Source organism: Triturus cristatus, chromosome 7 (genome assembly GCF_964204655.1).
Source record: "Triturus cristatus chromosome 7, aTriCri1.1, whole genome shotgun sequence".
NCBI lineage: Eukaryota > Metazoa > Chordata > Amphibia > Caudata > Salamandridae > Triturus > Triturus cristatus.
Window position 1 is genome coordinate 956,382,604 of NC_140590.1, and position 20,645 is coordinate 956,403,248.

General features: G+C 52.2%; 1 protein-coding gene across 1 annotated transcript in view; it reads left to right on the forward strand.

The window, feature by feature from the left end:
• The window catches only part of DDX46 (DEAD-box helicase 46), a 1,041,144-nt gene that overhangs the window by 916,157 nt on the left and 104,342 nt on the right, over positions 1-20,645 (forward strand). Inside the window, exon 21 of the mRNA XM_085617987.1 lies at positions 980-1,124. Coding sequence (XP_085474113.1) covers positions 980-1,124 — 145 coding nt within the window. The remainder of the gene's footprint in view (positions 1-979; positions 1,125-20,645) is intronic.

Genomic DNA, 20,645 nt, shown 5'->3' on the forward strand with positions numbered 1-20,645 from the left:
GCCCTTTCCTCCTCATGCCGTGCCCTTTTCAAACATTAATTTTTACTTTTCAACAGCACACACACCGCGCTTTTACTGCTGTGACGTTTGCAAACATTAATTCTTTACTTTTCAACAGCGCACACACCACGCTTTCACTGCCGTGACGTTTGCGCTGTTGAAAAGTAAGAATTAATGTTTGAAAACGTCACTGCAGTGAAAGCGCTGTGTGTGCCCTGTTGAAAAGTAAGAATTAATGTTTGCACACACGGCGCTTTCACTTTATTAAAGGGCTGCAGGGGAGGGATGCAGGGGGCAAGGCGGACTGGTTCTCGTCCCTGCTACGCGTTGTTTGGTAGCTGGCAGCCCTGTGTTGTGGGTGTGACCCGTTGGGGGAGGGGGGTGTGTGTGTGTGTGTGTGTGTGGGGTTGTCCTTGCCACTTAGAGGCGCACATTGTTGGTGCAGCTCCTGTTTGTGTATGTTGTGTGCTGGTTGGTTGTACTTTGAAAGGAAGGAAGATCGGGGACAGTGACTGCAGACAGCAGCAGTGTGGTGTCTCCCTGCACCAACAGAATTCTCTCCTTTGTTCCCTTCCTGCTTGTGTTCGACTTGCAGTATGAAGGTAAGAATGCTGTGGGAGCCATGTGTACCGCAGGACAATGCGAAATGCACATATTTAGTTCTACAGAGTAGATCAAGCATTAAAAATGCAATAGGTCTCGCCTTTCATTAAGTTAAAGCCATTTGCTTTGCTATACAATACCATTAGCAAAGCAAATGGCTTTAACTAAATCAAAGGCGAGACCTATTGCATTTTCAATGCTTGTTATACGAAGTGGCACATATTTTAACTTGGCTTTCAAATAGCCTGAGCAATCATATGTTCCTAGTGGAAGGTTTTAAAAACATGTTTTTGTATGTGTTAGACTAATTGAAACAGCACAGTATTCCTAGTAATCTGCATATTTCACATTGTTTCTTCAAATCATTCCTCTTCAGACTGCTCGGTGGAAGGTTACTTCTAAAGAAGCATTGCAGAGAATCAGTGAATATTCTGAAGCAGCTATCACCATCAGAGGCACATACTTTCCTCCAGGCAAGGAGCCAAAAGAAGGAGAACGCAAAATTTACTTGGCTATTGAAAGTAAGTGGAGCAGAAATATAAACGTACGGTGTTGGTTCTCTTGGTAGCATTAATGGTGTATAATATTTTATAGTGTGTGTGGAGTCGCAACGTGGTGCGTGGAGAGAGAAAGCTACGAGTTGCATTCAAAGTCATGGTGCAAATTGTTACACAAACACCATTTGCATTGTGTCCAGTTGACTGTAAACGTTCCAACATTTGTTTAATTCTCGCTAGTTTGTGCATGCAGTAGGCAACAAATAGGCATATTAGTCCAGCTTGCTCCTATTCAGAACTTAAGGTAAAGGTTACATTATATTAGACATTGGTTTTCGGCCCTTTGCTTGAAACATAAGTTTCTAACTGCAGATTCCTCATCTTTTGAATATTCTCTCAGGCATCCAACAATGTGTAAACTTTTCAGCAATACACCTGCGTGCCAATAGGTGGTGTCTTGCAGCTCCACGTCAATGTCATTCCTCTCTCCGGAAGTGATGTGCGGAGGCATGTATAAGCATCACCCTTGTCCACGGCATCAGTTCCTTTCTTTTCGCACAACTAGATGTAGATCCAGAACTACCTTTTGTTTCTGACAAGACAAATTTTAATGTATTTACCAGTATGCATGGGAAATGTCACCTCTTTAAACTGCGTCGTTCAAACCTTTTAGAGACTGTTGCAAACAGATGTCTGGGACAGATCCCCATCAGGTTTGCTTTTGGTGCTCTGGGTTAGAACACTCCAAGGTCTGTAGCAATTGTGCTTATGTGAACCTGAAGGCTTTCTGGGACCTTCAGGTGAAGCTCTGTATCACCAAAAACAAGAAGAGCCCATGCCATAACCAGGCCAGGTCAAAAGTAAGGTTTGGTTCCTCGCTTCCCAATGTAATTCCGGAGGCAGATCGTCGAAGTCATCAAGTAAGTCTATAAGTCTGTAAAGAACCACAAGAAGTCTAAACCAGATTCAGCCCCTTCCCATCACTCTCTAATGCCAGATAAAGTGCAACGGTGTCATTGTGCTTCTCGGTCCTGAGCCAGAGCTCAGTCTCCTTTGAAGCTGACTCTCGTCCCAAGGTAAATCAAATTTCCATCCATCCGCTGCATTGCAGCAGAGCGAGGAATTCTGTGAAGCCATGCTGCATACTTTTGGCACCCTACCGACTCCCTCTGATGTACCTCTGCACCCCAAGGAACCACGAAGACCTCTCACTGCAATTCCGCCAGCAGGCCACTCCTCAGCACCAACTTGAACCTCTGAATCTGCTGTAGGTTTTACACTGGCTCCCGTGCCGACTTCGACCATGGCACCACAACCTGTGTTGGACCCTCAAACATTGCTGCCAGAAGAAAAGGCAGAACTGATCGTGCTCTGACTCCGAGCTAAACGTGTTTCACTCTCAAGTGAGGCCGCTCCAAGATCCAACTGGGCTGTAGCGTTCCGACAACCAATCATACTCATTGCCCTTACCTCATGAGAGAGTTCAAGTTATCCATCTAACAATCTGTTCAGAACAGACTGAGATAATGACCTATATGATGATGGGGATGAATACCTCAATTTAATGATTATGGTTGGTATGTGCAATTACAGAGTGACAGTGGTATGGATATATCGTCGGGCACTGGATTGGTTGCTCCTCCTTGTACTGAGGAATGTGCCTCCTTCGTTCTGTTGATGCGAAGGTCGGCTTCGGTTAGCAAACCAATCATGGAGGTAAAAACAAATGTACTGACAGACATCTCACAACAAGGTCACAAACGCACATAGCTTTTATTGTCCTTTCATAAGGCCCTGACGGATAAATTACTAGGAGCATGGGCGAAACACTGTTCTGGGCCTCCAGTAAGCTGAGAAATTGTTCGCCGCTATCTCCCTTCTCCAGGCAACACGCTTTTCTGAGCAACACTAAACCCTGAAAAGCCTAGTGGTACAAGTGTCCACCTGTAGAATTAACCAAAAGGCATTTCCTACTACCCCACCGGACAGTCAGTATTAAAGTGCATTGAAACCTTTGGCAAGCACACATTTTCTTACACCAGTCTTGCTCAGCTCTGTCAATGCTAGCTCTCTCCTAGGCTGGTACGCCCACACACTTTGGGATTCAGTAGCCCAAGTTTTGCCTGCCTTACCCAAAGACCTCCGGCTCTCACTTATACAGGCTATCAAAGATGGCTGTGAAGCGGCAAAGTTTGTGATGTGCTGTGGGCTAGATACTACTTACTGTCTAGGCCAGGAAGCAGGCACCATTGTAACAATCAGACGACATCCCTGGGTGGGGGCTACAGGCTTCTCCAGGGTCGAACAGTCCTCATTAATTCTCATACCCTTCAATGCCTCTCGCATATTTGGTGAGAGGGCAGATTTGGCCACCGAGCACTTTAAAGACAGCAGGGCAACAGCACGCTCCTTGGGTCTGGCTGCTCTGGTGCAACCGTTTCACCAGCAGTTTCACCACCTCCCGTAGGGGCTATCAATACCATCTGCATCAACCTTCACAACCAGTCCAGCACGATTCCCAGCCATTTTGTAGCTGATGCCATGGATCCACAGACAACTGGGGCAGTGGGCAACCCTGTCCCCCGCTCCTCCAGCTGCCGTAAAACGTCTTTACTGTGTCCTTACAGACACAAATTCATCATCTTGGAGCTAGGATCTTGCATTTACTCCTAAGGTTGCAAATAGTCACTTCAGTCAGTTGGATCCTGCAAATTGTTCATTGGGGCTACGCTGTCCATGTTGTAGCAGAAAATACAGTCCCTTCTGACCAAAGGGGCAATAGAGAGTCCTGGCATCAGCAATAGGCACTCCTGCTACTTCGTGGGACCAAAGAATGACGGAGGTCTTCGTCCTATTCTAGACCATCACCCCCTCAATACCGTTCTGAGAAAGAATAAGTACAAGATGCTCACTCTGGCCTAGTTGACATCTACAATTCACGTGAGCCAGGAGCATATCTAGTTTGCCGTGTTCCCTTTTGGCCTCACCAGCGCCCCTTGGGTATTCATGAAAGTGATTGTCCGAGTTTACCTTCGAAGGTCAGTGGTCCTAAGCTTCCCCTACCTCGACAACTGGATGCTAAAGGTGGGCTCACCTCTGGCAGTTGTCAACCACGTCCAGACTGCTTCAGATGCTCCCTTTTATCAGAGCCATTCTGAACACGGTCCGAAATGGAAAGGCCTGGTCTTTCGGGCTAAGATTCCAATGTTTCAGCCTTTGTTCAGGGTTTAAGTGAGGATGACGCTGGGACTGATGGCCTCCATATCCTGCTGGTCAGGCACAGCAGGTGGCATATGCAGACTCCGCAGTGGGATCTGAATTCCCACTAGGCACAGCACCAGGGGGGATCTCTCTGAGCTAGTGCAAATTTTGAAGGAGACGACAAAACATCTGCAATGGTGGCTACTGGACTGTGATTGGGTCAGTGGCAGACTCTCTACCTTCCCCACCCAGAGTTGACACTGGTAACCGATGTATCACTTCTGGGATGGTGGATGCTCACCAGGGAGAGGTAGAGATCTGTAACCCAGCTCTATATCAGTCAGTTGAAGCCATTTGCCATCTGTGTGGTGATGAGAACTGTTGGAAAACCCACTCCCACACTAGAAGGGGTGGTGGTGGTCTTCCGGACACACTGTGGTAGCTTGGCTCGAGTGGTCAGGAATCAGGCTCCGTGCTAAGCATACAACATACCCAAACAATAACCATGCGTGCATCCGTTCCAAAAACGACTCTACACCGTAAAAATTATGAAAATAACTTCCTTTATCTTCTTTTTCTCTTAGTTGCTGATTGGAGAAAATAAATAACAATCACAATATACAAACTTTTTAGAAAGTGCAGGACAAATAAATACTGGCTTAATGATTCAATAAATAGGGGTGATCATAAATACTGAAGGCATAAATAAAAGTGCAATACAGACAGGCAATTAAATATTCTGAGGCAATAAATACTGTAACCAATAAATATTGTGCATCAATAAATACTGTGGACCAATAAATACAGTGGAACAATAAATAGGTTAAATACAATAAATACAGTGCCCCTAATAAATACTTAAAAGCTGACAGTGACACTCATGGATTCAGATCACTTTTGAATTCCTAAGGGCTGATTTGGCCCAGGCACAGCTTGTGGGGATGTGGAAGGCTTGGGGGTGTCTACTCCCTGGCTTGGTCAAGGCTGAGGCCTAAACTGAGGTAGATAAAGGGGGAAAATACCAGAGACCTGGCTCTCTCTCTCCTCACAACTTCTCTAGATTAGTCCCAGTTCACCCCTGGCACAGTCAGGTTGGTTCCAGCACCTCCCTAGCCCCTTAGAGCAGTCTCTCAGGTCTCCACAGGGCCTTAGGCGCCCTCTACTCCACTTACTGCCCTTTTTCTGATGCTCCGACGCCGCTGGAGTCCTATCGATGCCGTGAGGCGGTTCCGGTTCGATGTCGGCGGCCTCGGCACAATGTCAGTTCTTTGACGACGCCGGCAGGCGGATCCGGTCTCGATGTCAGCGGCCTCGGTTCGATCTCGACCTCCGATTCGATGGCGTCGGGCAGTCTTACTCGATGTCGACTTCGGGCGGCTCCGGTCCGATGGCGACCTCGGCTTCGATGACGTCGGCCGGCCTTGCCTCGATGTCGACTTCCGGCGGCTCCGGAGTGCGATCCTCACTCCCGACCTCCGGTGCTCCTCACAGGTTTCCGGCGACTCCGGAGTGCGACCTCCACTCCCGACCTCCGGCACGATTCTCACAGGTTCCGGCGACTCCGGGGTGCGATCCTCACTCCCGACCTCCGTTACCCTTCACCTCGGTCTCCGACGACTCCGGAGGGCGGACTTCACTCCTCCGATGACGCCGCTCACTCGACCTCGGGTGACTTCCTCCTCGACCTCTGGTATTCCTCACGACCTCTGACGGCGCCCTCTCTCGACCTCTGGCGGCTCCGGGTACGACGTCTGCTTTTCCAGTCAGCGCCGCTTCTCCACCTCGGGCTCCAGGTCTTAGGCTACTCGACGTCGGACTTCAGGGAAACCAGCTTCCAGGTCAGGATCTTGCTGTTCTCTTGTTTCTAAGGCCTGTTCCTGCTGTCCAGGTCCTCAGGATGGTTTTTCTGACTTCTTCCCACACAGGGCTCTAGGCTGGGCTCCGTCAGTAGGGACTAGTATCAAGGGTGGGTTTATGGACCCCACTCCAGGCACAAGTTTCCACCCCTGCTGCTTCACTCCTTCCTCCTTCACGTTTTTGCTGCTCACTCCTCACCAGTCAGGTGCCAACTGCCAGCTCCAACTGCCAACTCTCTCTCTTAGCTTCCCAACATTCTAAACCGCCTCCAACTGTCACAGGGTTCTGGAATGTTCTGGAAGGTGCTGGTAGGTTCCAGTGGATGCTGGTGATGTCACAGGTGGCCACCATTTTGTGCTTCAGGCCCTCAGACAGAAGTTTCAGGGGTAGGTAAAATGGCTCCCTGAATCTGCAGCAACACTAAAAAGTCTGGTGGTTCCCAAAAAGGAAAAATTCAAACAGGGTTTGAGGCAAAAGTGGGACAAAATAAATAATGATGAGGAGGGACCACCCAAAGGGCTGACAGGTCTAACACGCGTCCCCCCCCCCAGCTGAAAGTGGGGAGAGCTACCCAACCCCTTGGGAGTTCTCATCACTAAGGCGGAAATACCTTGAGAGACCGTCTGCATTGGCGTGGTCCACTCCAGGCCGATGTTCCACCTGAAAGTCCATTCCCTGTAGGGAGATAGACCACCTTAGCAACTTGGGATTCTCCCCCTTCATCTGCATCAGCCACCGAAGGGGTCTGTGATCGGTCTGAACTAGGAAGTGCGAGCCAAACAGGTATGGCCGCAACTTCTTCAGAGCCCATACCACTGCAAAGGCTTCACGCTCTATTGCACTCCACTTCTGTTCCCTGGGGAGTAGTCTCCGGGATAGGAAGACCACGGGTTGATCCAGACCCTCTTCGTTGAGTTGCGATAACACTGCCCCAATGCCATGTTCTGATGCATCTGTCTGGACAATGAACTCCTTGGAAAAGTCTGGGGCCCTTAAGACCGGGGCCTCGCACATGGCTTTCTTCAATCTCTCAAAGGCTTGCTGACAAGCCTCCGTCCAGACTACCCGTCGAGGTTGTTTCTTGGACGTGAGCTCCGTGAGGGGGGCTACGATGGTACCGTACCCCTTCACGAAGCGGCGGTAGTATCCCGTGAGGCCCAAAAATGCTCGGACCTCAGTCTGTGTCTTGGGGGGTTCCCAGGCCATGATGGCCTCGATCTTCGCCTGGAGGGGTTGCACCGCTCCCCTACCCACCAAGTGTCCAAGGTACACTACCGACCCCTGCCCGATCTGGCACTTGCTGGCCTTGATCGTCAATCCAGCTTGTCTCAGGGCCTGGAGAACAGCTTGCAGGTGACGCAAGTGATCCTCCCAGCTGTTACTGAAGACGGCTATGTCATCCAGATGAGCAGCAGAGAAACTCTCCATTCCGGTGAGGATCTAGTTTACCAGGCGCTGAAACGTGGCAGGTGCGTTCTTGAGCCCAAAGGGCATCACACAGAACTGGTAGTGGCCATTGGGCGTGGAGAAGGCTGACCTTTCCCTTGCTCCATCAGTCAAAGAGATCTGCCAGTACCCTGAAGTAAGGTCAAAGGTACTTAGATATTGGGCAGCTCCCAGCCGGTCAATCAATTCATCCGCCCTAGGGATCGGATGAGCATCAGTTTTGGTCACTGAATTCAGTCCCCGATAATCCACACAGAACCTCAGTTCTGGTTGGGCACCCGGTGGTGCAGCTTTTGGTACTAACACCACCGGACTGGACCAGGGGCTGCTAGAAGGTTCGATCACTCCTAGCTCCAGCATCTTAGTGACTTCACTATGAATGCTGGCCTTCACCTTGTCTGACATCCGGTAGATCTTGGACTTCACAGGTGGGCTGTCTCCTGTGTCCACGTCATGGACGCACAGGTGAGTCCTACCCGGGACAAGGGAGAACAACGAAGAGTACTGCCCCAGGACCCGGCGACAGTCCTCCTGCTGTTCAGGAGTTAGAGATGGGGAGAGAATCACTCCCTCCACCGACCCATCCTTCTCTTGAGACGCAAACAGATCAGGGAGAGGCTCGCTTTCCACGTCCTCTCCTCCGTCAGTCACCATCATCAAGATGACTTCGGGCCTCTCGTGGTGGGGTTTGAGGCGGTTGGCATGCAGCACCCGCAGGGGCTGACGAGGGGTCTTCAGGTCCACCAAGTAGGTAGCCTTACCCTTCTTCTCCAACACCTCAAAGGGTCCTGACCAGCGATCCTGGAGGGCACTAAGCTCTCCCGGTTCGATCACCCACACTTTCTGGCCAGGCTCCAACTCCACCGGGTGAGCATTGTGGTCATACCACGCCTTCATCACTGCTTGGCTGGCTTCCAAGTTGTCAGAAGCTTGCTTCCACAACTTAGCCATTTGGCTCCGGAAGGCCAGCATGTAGCTCACCACATCCTGGGGAAGCTTTCTGGGAGTTCTTTCCCATCTGTCTCTCACCAGGTTGAGAGGTCCACGTACAGGGTGCCCATACAGAAGCTCGAAGGGGCTGAAGCCCACTCCCTTCTGTGGCACTTCCCTGTAGGAAAAAAGTAAACAGGGTAGGAGGACATCCCATTTCCTCCGCAGGCTTTCAGGCAGACTTCTGATCATGCCCTTCAAGGTTTTGTTAAACCTCTCCACCAGACCATTGGTCTGGGGGTGGTAAGGAGTGGTGAACCGGTATGTCACTCCACACTCCTTCCACATTGCCCGCATATACGCTGACATGAAGTTGGTCCCCCTGTCGGACACAACTTCCTTGGGAAAACCCACTCGGGTAAAGATTCCCATCAGGGCCCTAGCCACAACAGGTGCTGTTATGGTCCTCAGAGGTATTGCCTCTGGGTACCGTGTGGCATGATCCACCAGAACCAGGATAAACCTGTGACCAGCTGTAGTCGGTGGATCTAACGGACCCACAATGTCGATGCCCACCCTTTCAAAGGGGGTGCTAACGACAGGAAGTGGTTCCAGGGGAGCTTTCAGCTTCACCCCTGTTTTCCCACTGGCTTGGCAAGACACACATGTCCGGCAGTAGGTATCGGACGACACTTTCATCTGAGGCCAATAAAAGTGTGGGACAAGACGGGCGAAGGTCTTGTCTTGCCCCAGGTGTCCTGCCAATGGTATCTCGTGAGCCAACTCCAGAAGGAAGGCTCGATAACGTTGAGGAACTACCAAGGCTCGTGACGATCCGTGTAGGGGTGCCTTGGGTTCACTGTAGAGGAGGCCATCCTCCCAGTAAACACTGTAGTTCCCTTCAACGTTCCCTGCTGCCTGGGCTTCGGCCTGTTGCCTCAGCCCCTCAAGGGTAGGGCACTCCCTCTGGCCCTGGCAGAATTCCTCTCTGGACGGGCCTCCCTCCACGTGCCACTCGGCCGGGATGGGTAGGTCCTCCAGGTTGGTAACGTCCCCCACCGCAGACTCCTGGTCCACCACCTCCGGTGGCCTATCCGTCCTACGGGGTGGGGACGCCGAGGCAGGCTCCTCCTGTCCTCGGTTCTTCCCTTGACTGGCAGCTGGCTGGGCCTTTGTTCCAGGCTCCAGCCGAAACGAACTCCCTCTTCGGGTAGTCGCGGACCTTGTGCTAACACAGGCCCAGTCAGGTGTACCCAGCATCTCGGTGTGAGTCCGGTATTCCACCTCCTTCCAAGCGTTGTGCTCCATGTCATTCCCCAGCAGACAATCGACTGGCACGGCAGGGCTTACGGCAACTCGAAGTGAACCTGCAACCCCCCCCCATTCAAAGGGAACCTCGGCCACTGGATAGTGGCCTGTTCTGCCGTCAGCCATCGCGGCTGGGTGGAGTACATCGGGAATTACCTGCTCTGGAGACACCAGTTGGCTACGCACCATAGTCATTCTGGCTCCTGTGTCTCTCAGAGCCTCCCCTCTTTGGCCGTTGATGGTGACCCACTGCCCATACTTTGCGGTATTTGCGGGCACCTGGATCTTAGGAACCATCTCCCGTTCTCCCAGGGACACTAAAGTGACACCCGCCCACTCCCTTCCCTTAGTTAAGGGCATCTCCTCCCCGAGCACTACACTAGCTACTCCGGGGGTCTTTCCTCCAGTGGGAGGGGGTGGTCGTTTCAAGCACTTCGGATCTCCTTTATAGTGTCCAACGCCACCGCACTCATAGCAATGGACAACCCTTGGCTGCTGACTCTGGCCAGGATTAGGGTTTCTGGGGGGGTTAGCCCTAGGGGTGAATCCTGTTCCCTTCCCTTGGAAGTTATTTTGGGGGCCTTTGGAGAACTCCTTTTTCATTTCCCCTCCCTCTTTCTTCTGGGGGGCGCCCTGTCCGGCCTTTTGAGTATCCCCTCCAGTCCCCCTTGTGGACACCCGGGTACTAGCCCAAATGTCCGCCTCCTCAGCAAGCTTCCGGGGACTGGTCAGCTTGCTATCCACCAGGTGTTGCCGCAGTTCAGGGAAACATTTCTCGAGCAGGTGTTCCTTCAGTACTAGGTCAAACAGCCCCTCGTAGTTCCTCACTTCACTGCCCTGAATCCAACCTTCCAGTGCCTTCTTTGCATAGTCCAGGAATTCCACCCAATTCTGTGTGCCCAGTTTGTGACTACCCCTGAACTTCTGTCTGTACTTTTCAGGTGTTAGTCCAAACTTTCTGATGAGCGCCAGTTTCATGGTGGGGTAGTGGGTCTGCTCATCCTCTTCGAGGGCCAATAAAGCATCCCTACCAGCTGGAGGCATGTACTTGTACAATCCCCCTCCCCAGTACTTCTCTGGAACCCCATGGGCCCTCAACGAGACCTCATAGGCCGCTAGCCACTTGGCGATATCGTCGCCCACTCCATAGCTAGCTACTATGTCCTTTGGCAGGTATGGTTTAGGTTCCCTGGTGATCTCTTGGGTTTGGCTGCCACCATTAGGAACAGGTTGTGCCCCGATTCTCAAGATCTGAAGATCTATTTCTTTCAGTCGTAATTCATGGGCCATCCTCTGCTCCTCCTTCTCCTTCTCCAGCCTTGCTAAGTCCCATGTGAGCTGTCTTTTCTCCCTCCGGTCTGTTAGCTCCACTTCAGACAAGCCACCGCTAGAGGCACTGCTGCCCTTCCTAGAAATGGTTCTGGGCCCTGCTGACAGGTTCCCCACCTCAGGTTGGTACATCTCAGCCCCCTCGGGGTCAGGCTCTCTATCCCTGTCCTCCTCCTCAGCCTTGCTTTCTCGGCGTGCCTCCCCCCAAGCCCTTAAGCTGGTTTGGAGTGCACCCTTCTTTGCTCCTGGGGGACAGTACACCCCCTCCCGCTGGCAAAACTCCCTGAGTTGGGCCACAGTGTACGTTTCTAGATTTTCTAGTACAAACTCCATCTCGCCCACTCAGGTGAGAGGACAGGTTTTGTGCAGTAACTATGCAGGGGGGTACCTTTAATAATACCTCCTCCCACCACCAGAGTAAATTTGGAAAAAACAAAAACCCACAATTAGGAAGGCCGCTTTGAGAAAACTCCCGGTGTAGGCCTATGGACTACCCACAGTTATTGTTGAGTATACGTAGGCACAGCTCAATCCCACCACTGAACACCAATTTATGTTGGAAAACCCACTCCCACACTAGAAGGGGTGGTGGTGGTCTTCCGGACACACTGTGGTAGCTTGGCTCGAGTGGTCAGGAATCAGGCTCCGTGCTAAGCATACAACATACCCAAACAATAACCATGCGTGCATCCGTTCCAAAAACGACTCTACACCGTAAAAATTATGAAAATAACTTCCTTTATCTTCTTTTTCTCTTAGTTGCTGATTGGAGAAAATAAATAACAATCACAATATACAAACTTTTTAGAAAGTGCAGGACAAATAAATACTGGCTTAATGATTCAATAAATAGGGGTGATCATAAATACTGAAGGCATAAATAAAAGTGCAATACAGACAGGCAATTAAATATTCTGAGGCAATAAATACTGTAACCAATAAATATTGTGCATCAATAAATACTGTGGACCAATAAATACAGTGGAACAATAAATAGGTTAAATACAATAAATACAGTGCCCCTAATAAATACTTAAAAGCTGACAGTGACACTCATGGATTCAGATCACTTTTGAATTCCTAAGGGCTGATTTGGCCCAGGCACAGCTTGTGGGGATGTGGAAGGCTTGGGGGTGTCTACTCCCTGGCTTGGTCAAGGCTGAGGCCTAAACTGAGGTAGATAAAGGGGGAAAATACCAGAGACCTGGCTCTCTCTCTCCTCACAACTTCTCTAGATTAGTCCCAGTTCACCCCTGGCACAGTCAGGTTGGTTCCAGCACCTCCCTAGCCCCTTAGAGCAGTCTCTCAGGTCTCCACAGGGCCTTAGGCGCCCTCTACTCCACTTACTGCCCTTTTTCTGATGCTCCGACGCCGCTGGAGTCGTATCGATGCCGTGAGGCGGTTCCGGTTCGATGTCTGCGGCCTCGGCACAATGTCAGTTCTTTGACGACGCCGGCAGGCGGATCCGGTCTCGATGTCAGCGGCCTCGGTTCGATCTCGACCTCCGATTCGATGGCGTCGGGCAGTCTTACTCGATGTCGACTTCGGGCGGCTCCGGTCCGATGGCGACCTCGGCTTCGATGACGTCGGCCGGCCTTGCCTCGATGTCGACTTCCGGCGGCTCCGGAGTGCGATCCTCACTCCCGACCTCCGGTGCTCCTCACAGGTTTCCGGCGACTCCGGAGTGCGACCTCCACTCCCGACCTCCGGCACGATTCTCACAGGTTCCAGCGACTCCGGGGTGCGATCCTCACTCCCGACCTCCGTTACCCTTCACCTCGGTCTCCGACGACTCCGGAGGGCGGACTTCACTCCTCCGATGACGCCGCTCACTCGACCTCGGGTGACTTCCTCCTCGACCTCTGGTATTCCTCACGACCTCTGACGGCGCCCTCTCTCGACCTCTGGCGGCTCCGGGTACGACGTCTGCTTTTCCAGTCAGCGCCGCTTCTCCACCTCGGGCTCCAGGTCTTAGGCTACTCGACGTCGGACTTCAGGGAAACCAGCTTCCAGGTCAGGATCTTGCTGTTCTCTTGTTTCTAAGGCCTGTTCCTGCTGTCCAGGTCCTCAGGATGGTTTTTCTGACTTCTTCCCACACAGGGCTCTAGGCTGGGCTCCGTCAGTAGGGACTAGTATCAAGGGTGGGTTTATGGACCCCACTCCAGGCACAAGTTTCCACCCCTGCTGCTTCACTCCTTCCTCCTTCACGTTTTTGCTGCTCACTCCTCACCAGTCAGGTGCCAACTGCCAGCTCCAAATGCCAACTCTCTCTCTTAGCTTCCCAACATTCTAAACCGCCTCCAACTGTCACAGGGTTCTGGAATGTTCTGGAAGGTGCTGGTAGGTTCCAGTGGATGCTGGTGATGTCACAGGTGGCCACCATTTTGTGCTTCAGGCCCTCAGACAGAAGTTTCAGGGGTAGGTAAAATGGCTCCCTGAATCTGCAGCAACACTAAAAAGTCTGGTGGTTCCCAAAAAGGAAAAATTCAAACAGGGTTTGAGGCAAAAGTGGGACAAAATAAATAATGATGAGGAGGGACCACCCAAAGGGCTGACAGGTCTAACAAGAACCTTTCTGCCATTAGTCAAAGTGAGGCTGGTTCAAGTGTTCAGACTACACCGCCACCATTTGGTGCTGCAACAAGCAGAGTGAGGTGGTGCTGCGGACCCTGCACCAGGAGGCCCTTCGCCTTTGGACATGGCTGAAATGCTGGGGTATCTCACTGATGGTGCAGCATCTGCAGGATCTTAAAACGCAAGGGTGGATGAACTCAGCAATCAACACCTTGTGTATTATGAATGGCGGTTACATCCGGAGGTGGTGCTAGTTTCCTCCACATATGGGGAGAACCTGGGCTTGATCTATTCACCACCGCTGAGAATGCACAATGTCAGCACTTCTGCATGTTGAAGCTTCCAAAACTGCTCTCACTGTGAGAGGCATTCTGCTTGTAGTGAATCTCGGGGCTCCTGTATGCACTCCCAAGTCATCCTAGTGGCTCCGTATTGAGCATGGAGAGTGTTGTATCTAGCACTCCTGGGGTTGATCATCTGTCCTCCAGTCAAGCTGACCCTCAAGGAGGACCTCCTGTTGCAGCGGTTTGGTCCTGCACCCCAAACTGCGCATGCCACACCTCCATACTTGGAGATTAAACTGCAGCTGTTGAGCACCTTTGACCTTCCTCCTGAGATCATAGATGTTATTCTGGCAGCCAGGCGACCCACAACAAAGCAGGTAGACCCACTCCATTCCAAGCTGTCCAAGAAGTTATTGTTTGTGTTGCCCCTAGCCCAGGAAGGCATTGCTGTGGGTACAGTTAAAGGGTACCTTTTGACTATATCAGGCTTTTTACGTTTTCCTTTTAGTTTGTCATCAGTTGTGATGAGGCATCTTAAAAGGTTGCTACGTTTGTTTCCACCTTTTCCTTTTATTATGCCCTAGTAGGATTAGAATTTAGTTTGGACTTTTCTTATGTGTTCTCCGTTTGAACCTATGCACAGCTGCCCTCTCAGGTTACCACTCTCAAGACAGCTTTCCTGGTTGCCGCAACGTCCGCACGGAAGGTGAGTGAGCTTCAGGTTTTTTGTTAATCCCCTTGCACTACTTTATACCCAGACAAGCTGGTTCTTTTTTGCCAAAGGTGGTGGTGAATCCTTTCCACATCTTTCTTTTTATTAAATATTTGTATTATGTTTTTTCAACACAGCAACACAAACAAATAAAATAAGACATAAAAGCCAGCAGGATTAACACAGAGACAAAATAGCAGTAGTCAGATAACATAGCACAGGTACAGTGAGTGGCAATACTAACCTCACCACGCCCAACAGAGTGAGTGCAGCATCACGGTAAAAAGACCAAGGAGCCCACAGGAATGAGATGTACAAAATAGAGAAGTAAACGAACATAACTGCCCTCCAGAGACAGCTGACCTGTAAAGACCCCTAGTTTCCCCCATTCAAAACAAGGCGGGAGAAGCAAAGAAATTAAAGACTCCCTTTCACATCTGACAGACTATCACCAATCGAACGTTCTTTGCTCCACCTCACCCATATAAGGAGGAGGAGGAGTGACCTCATCCGCTGGATCTGAAACGGACTCTCAGCTTCTGCATCCATCGTACCAAAGACTATTAAGTGGATGACAAGTTCTTCATCGGATTTAGTGAAGCTAAGAAAGGCAGTGCAGAAAAGTACCATCTCGCACTTGATCCTGCTCTGCATTAAGATCTGCTATGCTTTGGCTAAAGCAGCAACCCAAAGGCTTGCATGCTCATTTCACCAGAGCCAAGGCTGCTACCACTGCTTTGGCATGTGGAGTACCTTTCGTGGACATTTGCCAGGCGGCTACTTCGGTATCTCACCCTATGTTTACAAAGCACTATTATCAGGACAGTTGGTTCCTCTGAGATGTGCATTTTGCTCTTTTGGTCCTGCAAGAAATTTTGGTTTGAGCCAGTTCACAGACCCAGCACCTAGGAGGTATTGCTTGGATATCTGTTCTAAGGTGAGGAGCCTGCAGTCAGATAGTTTCTACCAGAAAGAGTGTTAAAACTAAGTAACTTGTTTATCTGAAAGAAACACGTTAGTTAGATTCCTCACCTTAGAATATCCCCAGGCGTCAGACTGGATCCGGAAGATTTTTGTAGCAACACCCCTTGCGCGTCGCCAGGCGTCGTCTGCGGCTCCGCGTCCGTCGCTGGCGTCGTGCGCCGGAATGACGTCGTCGGAGTACCCAGACGCCGCCCTCGCGCGCTGACGTCAGTTCTTCTTTTTTCCGCGCCAGTAAGCGCCGATCCGGGAGAGCTACCCCTTTTAGTCATTTTTTGACTAAATATTTTGACTCTCTTTGGTCACTTTATCGACTCTGGTGCCGGTAGGATGCCTGGTTTCAAGGCCTGCGACGACTGTCACCGACTGATGTCGGTGACCGATCATCACCGCCGGTGCCTGTACTGTTTGGGGCCCAACACGACGCGGAGTCGTGTTCCGATTGTATGGCCCTGACCTCGAAAGCTCGGCGGGAGCGGTCCCGTAAGCTTCTCGAGCTTCGCCACTCTGCTCCGCACCCCTCTCGATCCCGGTCCAAGAGGAGGTCCAAGGATCGGTCGCGGAGCCGCAGTCGACATCGCTCGTCTGGCTCGAAGTCTTCGGGTAAGTCGAAGCGCTCCAAGAAGTCCGAGAGGCGACACCGCTCTTCGGACTCCCCTCGCCGGTAGCGCGACTCGGCCGAGTGTCAGGGTGGTCCCACCCCCGCGGTTCCGTCGGAGCCGCAGGCGCCGCGCACGACCCCATACCCGCCGGTCCCTGGGTCTGACGCGACGCCGGCGGAGGTCAGTGCCTTCCTCTCGCCCATGAGGAGCCTGGCCCCGCTGTCGACTGGGCGACCTTGCGCGCCGGCGGCTCCGGCCCCGGTGCCGTCGGAGGCTCCGGCCCCGGTGCCGTCGGAGGCTCCGGCCCCGGTGCCGCAGGTCCCCGAGGGGCTCAGGCCTGAGCCCCCGTCGACGCCGGTCGACCTAGTCACGCCTCCTCCGCCGGCGTCGACACCGGTGCCACCTCCGACGCCGACTCCGGTCGACGTCAATCCCCGGTTCAGCCCCTGTCCGGACCCGACGCCGGTGCGGTGCCGCATCCGACGCCGCTAGAGACACATTTTGTCTATCGTGCGGCTCCGATCATTCCTCCTGTTTACCAGGAATTGGATGACGGGGGCGACTGGGAGGGGTCCGTGGACCCTCTGGCCATTCAGGGCCAAGTTTCGCAGGACTGGGCAGATGAACTGGGGGAGGCCAGTGGTTTGGATACCTCACCGGACACTGGATTCATCTCTCCTCCGACTGTGGCTTCCTACTAGTGCATCACGCCAGGCGGCGCATGCGGGCTCTGCAGTGGGACCTGAAGTTTCAGTGGGCCCAGCATCACGGCAACCTATCCGACCATGTCTTGATCTCGGAGGGCACTGTACGGCAGTTGCAGTGGTGGCTCACGGACCGCGATTGGGTCGCGGGCAAGAGCCTCTCCCTACCCCTACCGGAGCTTGTTGTAGTGACGGATGGGGTGGCCATATGGGAGAGGCGGAGATCAGAGGCCTCTGGTCTCCGGCGGAGTCTCGCCTCCACATCAACTTGTTGGAGCTGAGAGCGATCCGACTTGCACTGAAAGCCTTCCTTCCCTCTGTCCGGGGAAAGTGTCATGCAGGTGTTCACGGACAACATCACCGCCGTGTGGTATTGCAACAAACAGGGCGGGGTGGGGTCGTGGACCCTTTGTCAGGAGGCTCTGCGCCTCTGGATATGGCTGGAACACCAGGGCGTCACCCTAGTGGTTCAACATCTGGCGGGCTCTCTGAACGCCAGAGCAGACGAACTCAGCCGCCGGTGCTTGATGGATCACGAATGGCGTCTGAACTCCGAGGTGGCGCAAGGTCTCTTTCAGCAGTGGGGAGAGCCTTGGTTAGATCTATTCGCCACCGACGAGAACGCGCAATGTCAGCAGTTCTGCGCGTTGGAATTTCCAAGGCGGCACTCGCTCGGCGACGCTTTTCGTCGCGAGTGGAGTTGCGGTCTGTTGTACGCCTTTCCGCCTATACCACTTCTGCCCAGAGTGCTGAAGAAGATCAGGCACGACTGGGCCCAAGTCATCTTGGTGGCTCCGGATTGGGCACAAAGGAACTGGTATCCTGAGCTACTCAGTATGTTGACCGATCCTCTGATACGTCTGCCCCTTCGGGAGGATCTTCTGTCGCAGCAGCAGGGGACGGTCCTCCACCCGAACCTGTCCAGCCTCCACCTCCATGCGTGGAGATTGAGCGGCGGCAGTTGATGCCATTTGACTTGCCTCCTGAAGTCTGTGATATCAGTCTGGCAGCCAGGCGTCCCTCCACAAAGACGGTATACGCCAGCCGGTGGAACAAATTTGTGGCATGGTGCACAGCAAAGGCTGTGGATCCCCTTTCCGCCCCTCTTTCTGAGGTTCTCCTCTTTCTTCTTTCTTTGGCCCAGCAGGGCTCTGCCTTGGGCACCTTGAAAGGTTATCTTGCTGCCATCTCTGCCTTCTTACGGCTTCCTGATCAGCCTTCTCTTTTCAAGTAGCCTGTCGTTTCACGCTTTCTTAAAGGCATTACTCACGCGTTCCCTCTTGTCCCTTTCGTAATGCCTCAGTGGGACTTGAATCTTGTCTTAACATTTCTGATGTGCGCTACCTTTGAGCCTCTTCACAATTGTCCTCTTCATCTTCTGACTCTTAAGACTGCTTTCCTGGTAGCCATCACCTCGGCTAGACGGGTGAGTGAGCTCCAGGTTCTATCGTCCAAGCCTCCTTTTCTATCTGTTCATCCGGACAAGGTTGTCCTTCGGCCTCGTCCTTCCTTTCTACCGAAAGTGGTGACCCCCTTTCATCTTGGGCAATCTGTCACCTTGCCCACCTTCTTTCCGCCTCCGCATCCTTCCAAAGAGGAAGAGCGGCTCCACCGTCTGGACCCAAAACGTGCGCTCTCCTTTTATTTGGACCGCACAAAACAGTTCCGGGTGGACGACCAGCTTTTCGTTGGCTACGTGGGTGCTAAGAAGGGGAAAGCTGTGCACAAACGGACCATCTCCCGGTGGGTCGTTTTGTGTATAAAAATCTGTTATTCCTTGGCAAAAAAGGACCCTCCTGTTGGGCTGCGAGCCCATTCTACTCGGGCCACAGCGGCTACTACTGCTTTGGGACGGGGGAGTCCCTTTGCAGGACATCTGTCAGGCGGCGACGTAGGCTTCGCTGCACACATTTGCCAAGCATTATTGCCTAGACAGCCAAGTCCGGAGGGATGGCTTCTTTGGCCGTTCTGTCCTCCAGGACTTTCTGGTGTGATCTTGGTTCGCAGACCCACCACCAGGGTTGGTATTGCTTGGGTATCTATTCTAAGGTGAGGAATCTAACTAACGTGTTTCTTTCAGATGAACAAGTTACTTACCTTCAGTAACTATGTATCTGTAAGAAACATTATTAGTTAGTTAGATTCCTCACCGACCCACCCAGCCTCCCCGTTCTGCGAACTGACATCTAGGGTTAAGGCTATCCTTTTCAGGGCCCTAGATTTTTTTTGCCACCAGTGTCGGTCTCTTGCATGGCTCTGCGTTCCTGGTGCGGAAAGCTATGTACAAGAACTGACGTCAGCGCGCAAGGGCGGCGTCTGGGTACTCCGACGTCATTCCGGCGCACGACGCCAGCGACAGACGCGGAGCCGCAGACTACGCCTGGCGTCGCGCAAGGGGTGTTGCTACAAAAATCTTCCGGCTCCAGTCTGACGCCTGGGGATATTCTAAGGTGAGGAATCTAACTAACTAATACTCCATCTAGCTGCAGATTTATCACTGCCCTTCCACCTCCCTGTTCTATGTTATGGTCTCCTTTTCCATCTAAAAAGGTCCCAATTTAGGAATCCTCACGCTGGTCTTTCCAGTTTGCTGATGAGCTCTACGTCTGAGTATGTGCACAAGCTTACAAAAGAAACTTGATGTCAGCGCACATGGGTGGTGCTTATTTGCAGCTTTTTACATCTGATAGACACATCTCGCTGCAGATTCCTTACCTTAGACCCCTAGGCGCCAGACTGAATCTGGACCTTGAAATTTTTCTACAGCAGTACCTCTGCGCGTCGATAGTGAGCGTCGAGTGACTCCGTAACGACGTCGTCCCCCGGATGTGGTGATGGCAGTGTGCAGTGTCCGTATAAGCCCTGCCCCGATGCGCTGCAAGCGCCGCCATTGGCGTCTACAGAGCCGATCGTCCATTCTTTGTCTCTCCTCCCCGATGCCGAGGTGTAACCTCTTCGATGCTGGTCGACGTCAGGAATGTCGTCGGTGGAACAGTTCTTTTTGGGGTACCTTCCTCCGCTTTGAGGAGCTCCCTGATGTTTTCCCCTTTGGACACAGGTATTTTGGTGAGGGTGGTGATGACAGACCTGGCATTCCTCAGCCTCCTCTGGCGTTTCATTGGGTGTCTGACTTTGGTAAGACTAGTGGCGTTGATTCTTCCTCATCCTTGGGCTTGTTTCTCCTCCTAGCTTCACTTCAGAGGCAAGCTCAGATTTCCCTGAGCTTTTGCGAAGTGTTGCTTTGGTTCTGGGGCTGCAGCTTTCTTCTGTGGGGGTGGCCATTGTTCCCCTACTTGGGGTACTTCATCAGGGCCAGATGAGGACTGAACCTGTGCTCCACTTCAGTGACGCACTCTTTGATATTCTTTTGGGCACTTGGGCTAAACCCATTTCAAGGGCCTCCACAGACCAGTCTATGGCTCATAGGCACCATGTAGCTTTGTGGTTCATGCAGCCACAGCCTCCCCTGACATCGGCGCCATTCCTGACTTCCCCTTAGATAGGAAATCTAAAGGTCTAGATGTTCTTGGTAAATATCTCTTTTTTGTCACCAGCTCTGCCTTGCGGTCTCTTAAAACTGCATGTGTTTTGGGCTGTTTTTCTCACGTTATGTGGGA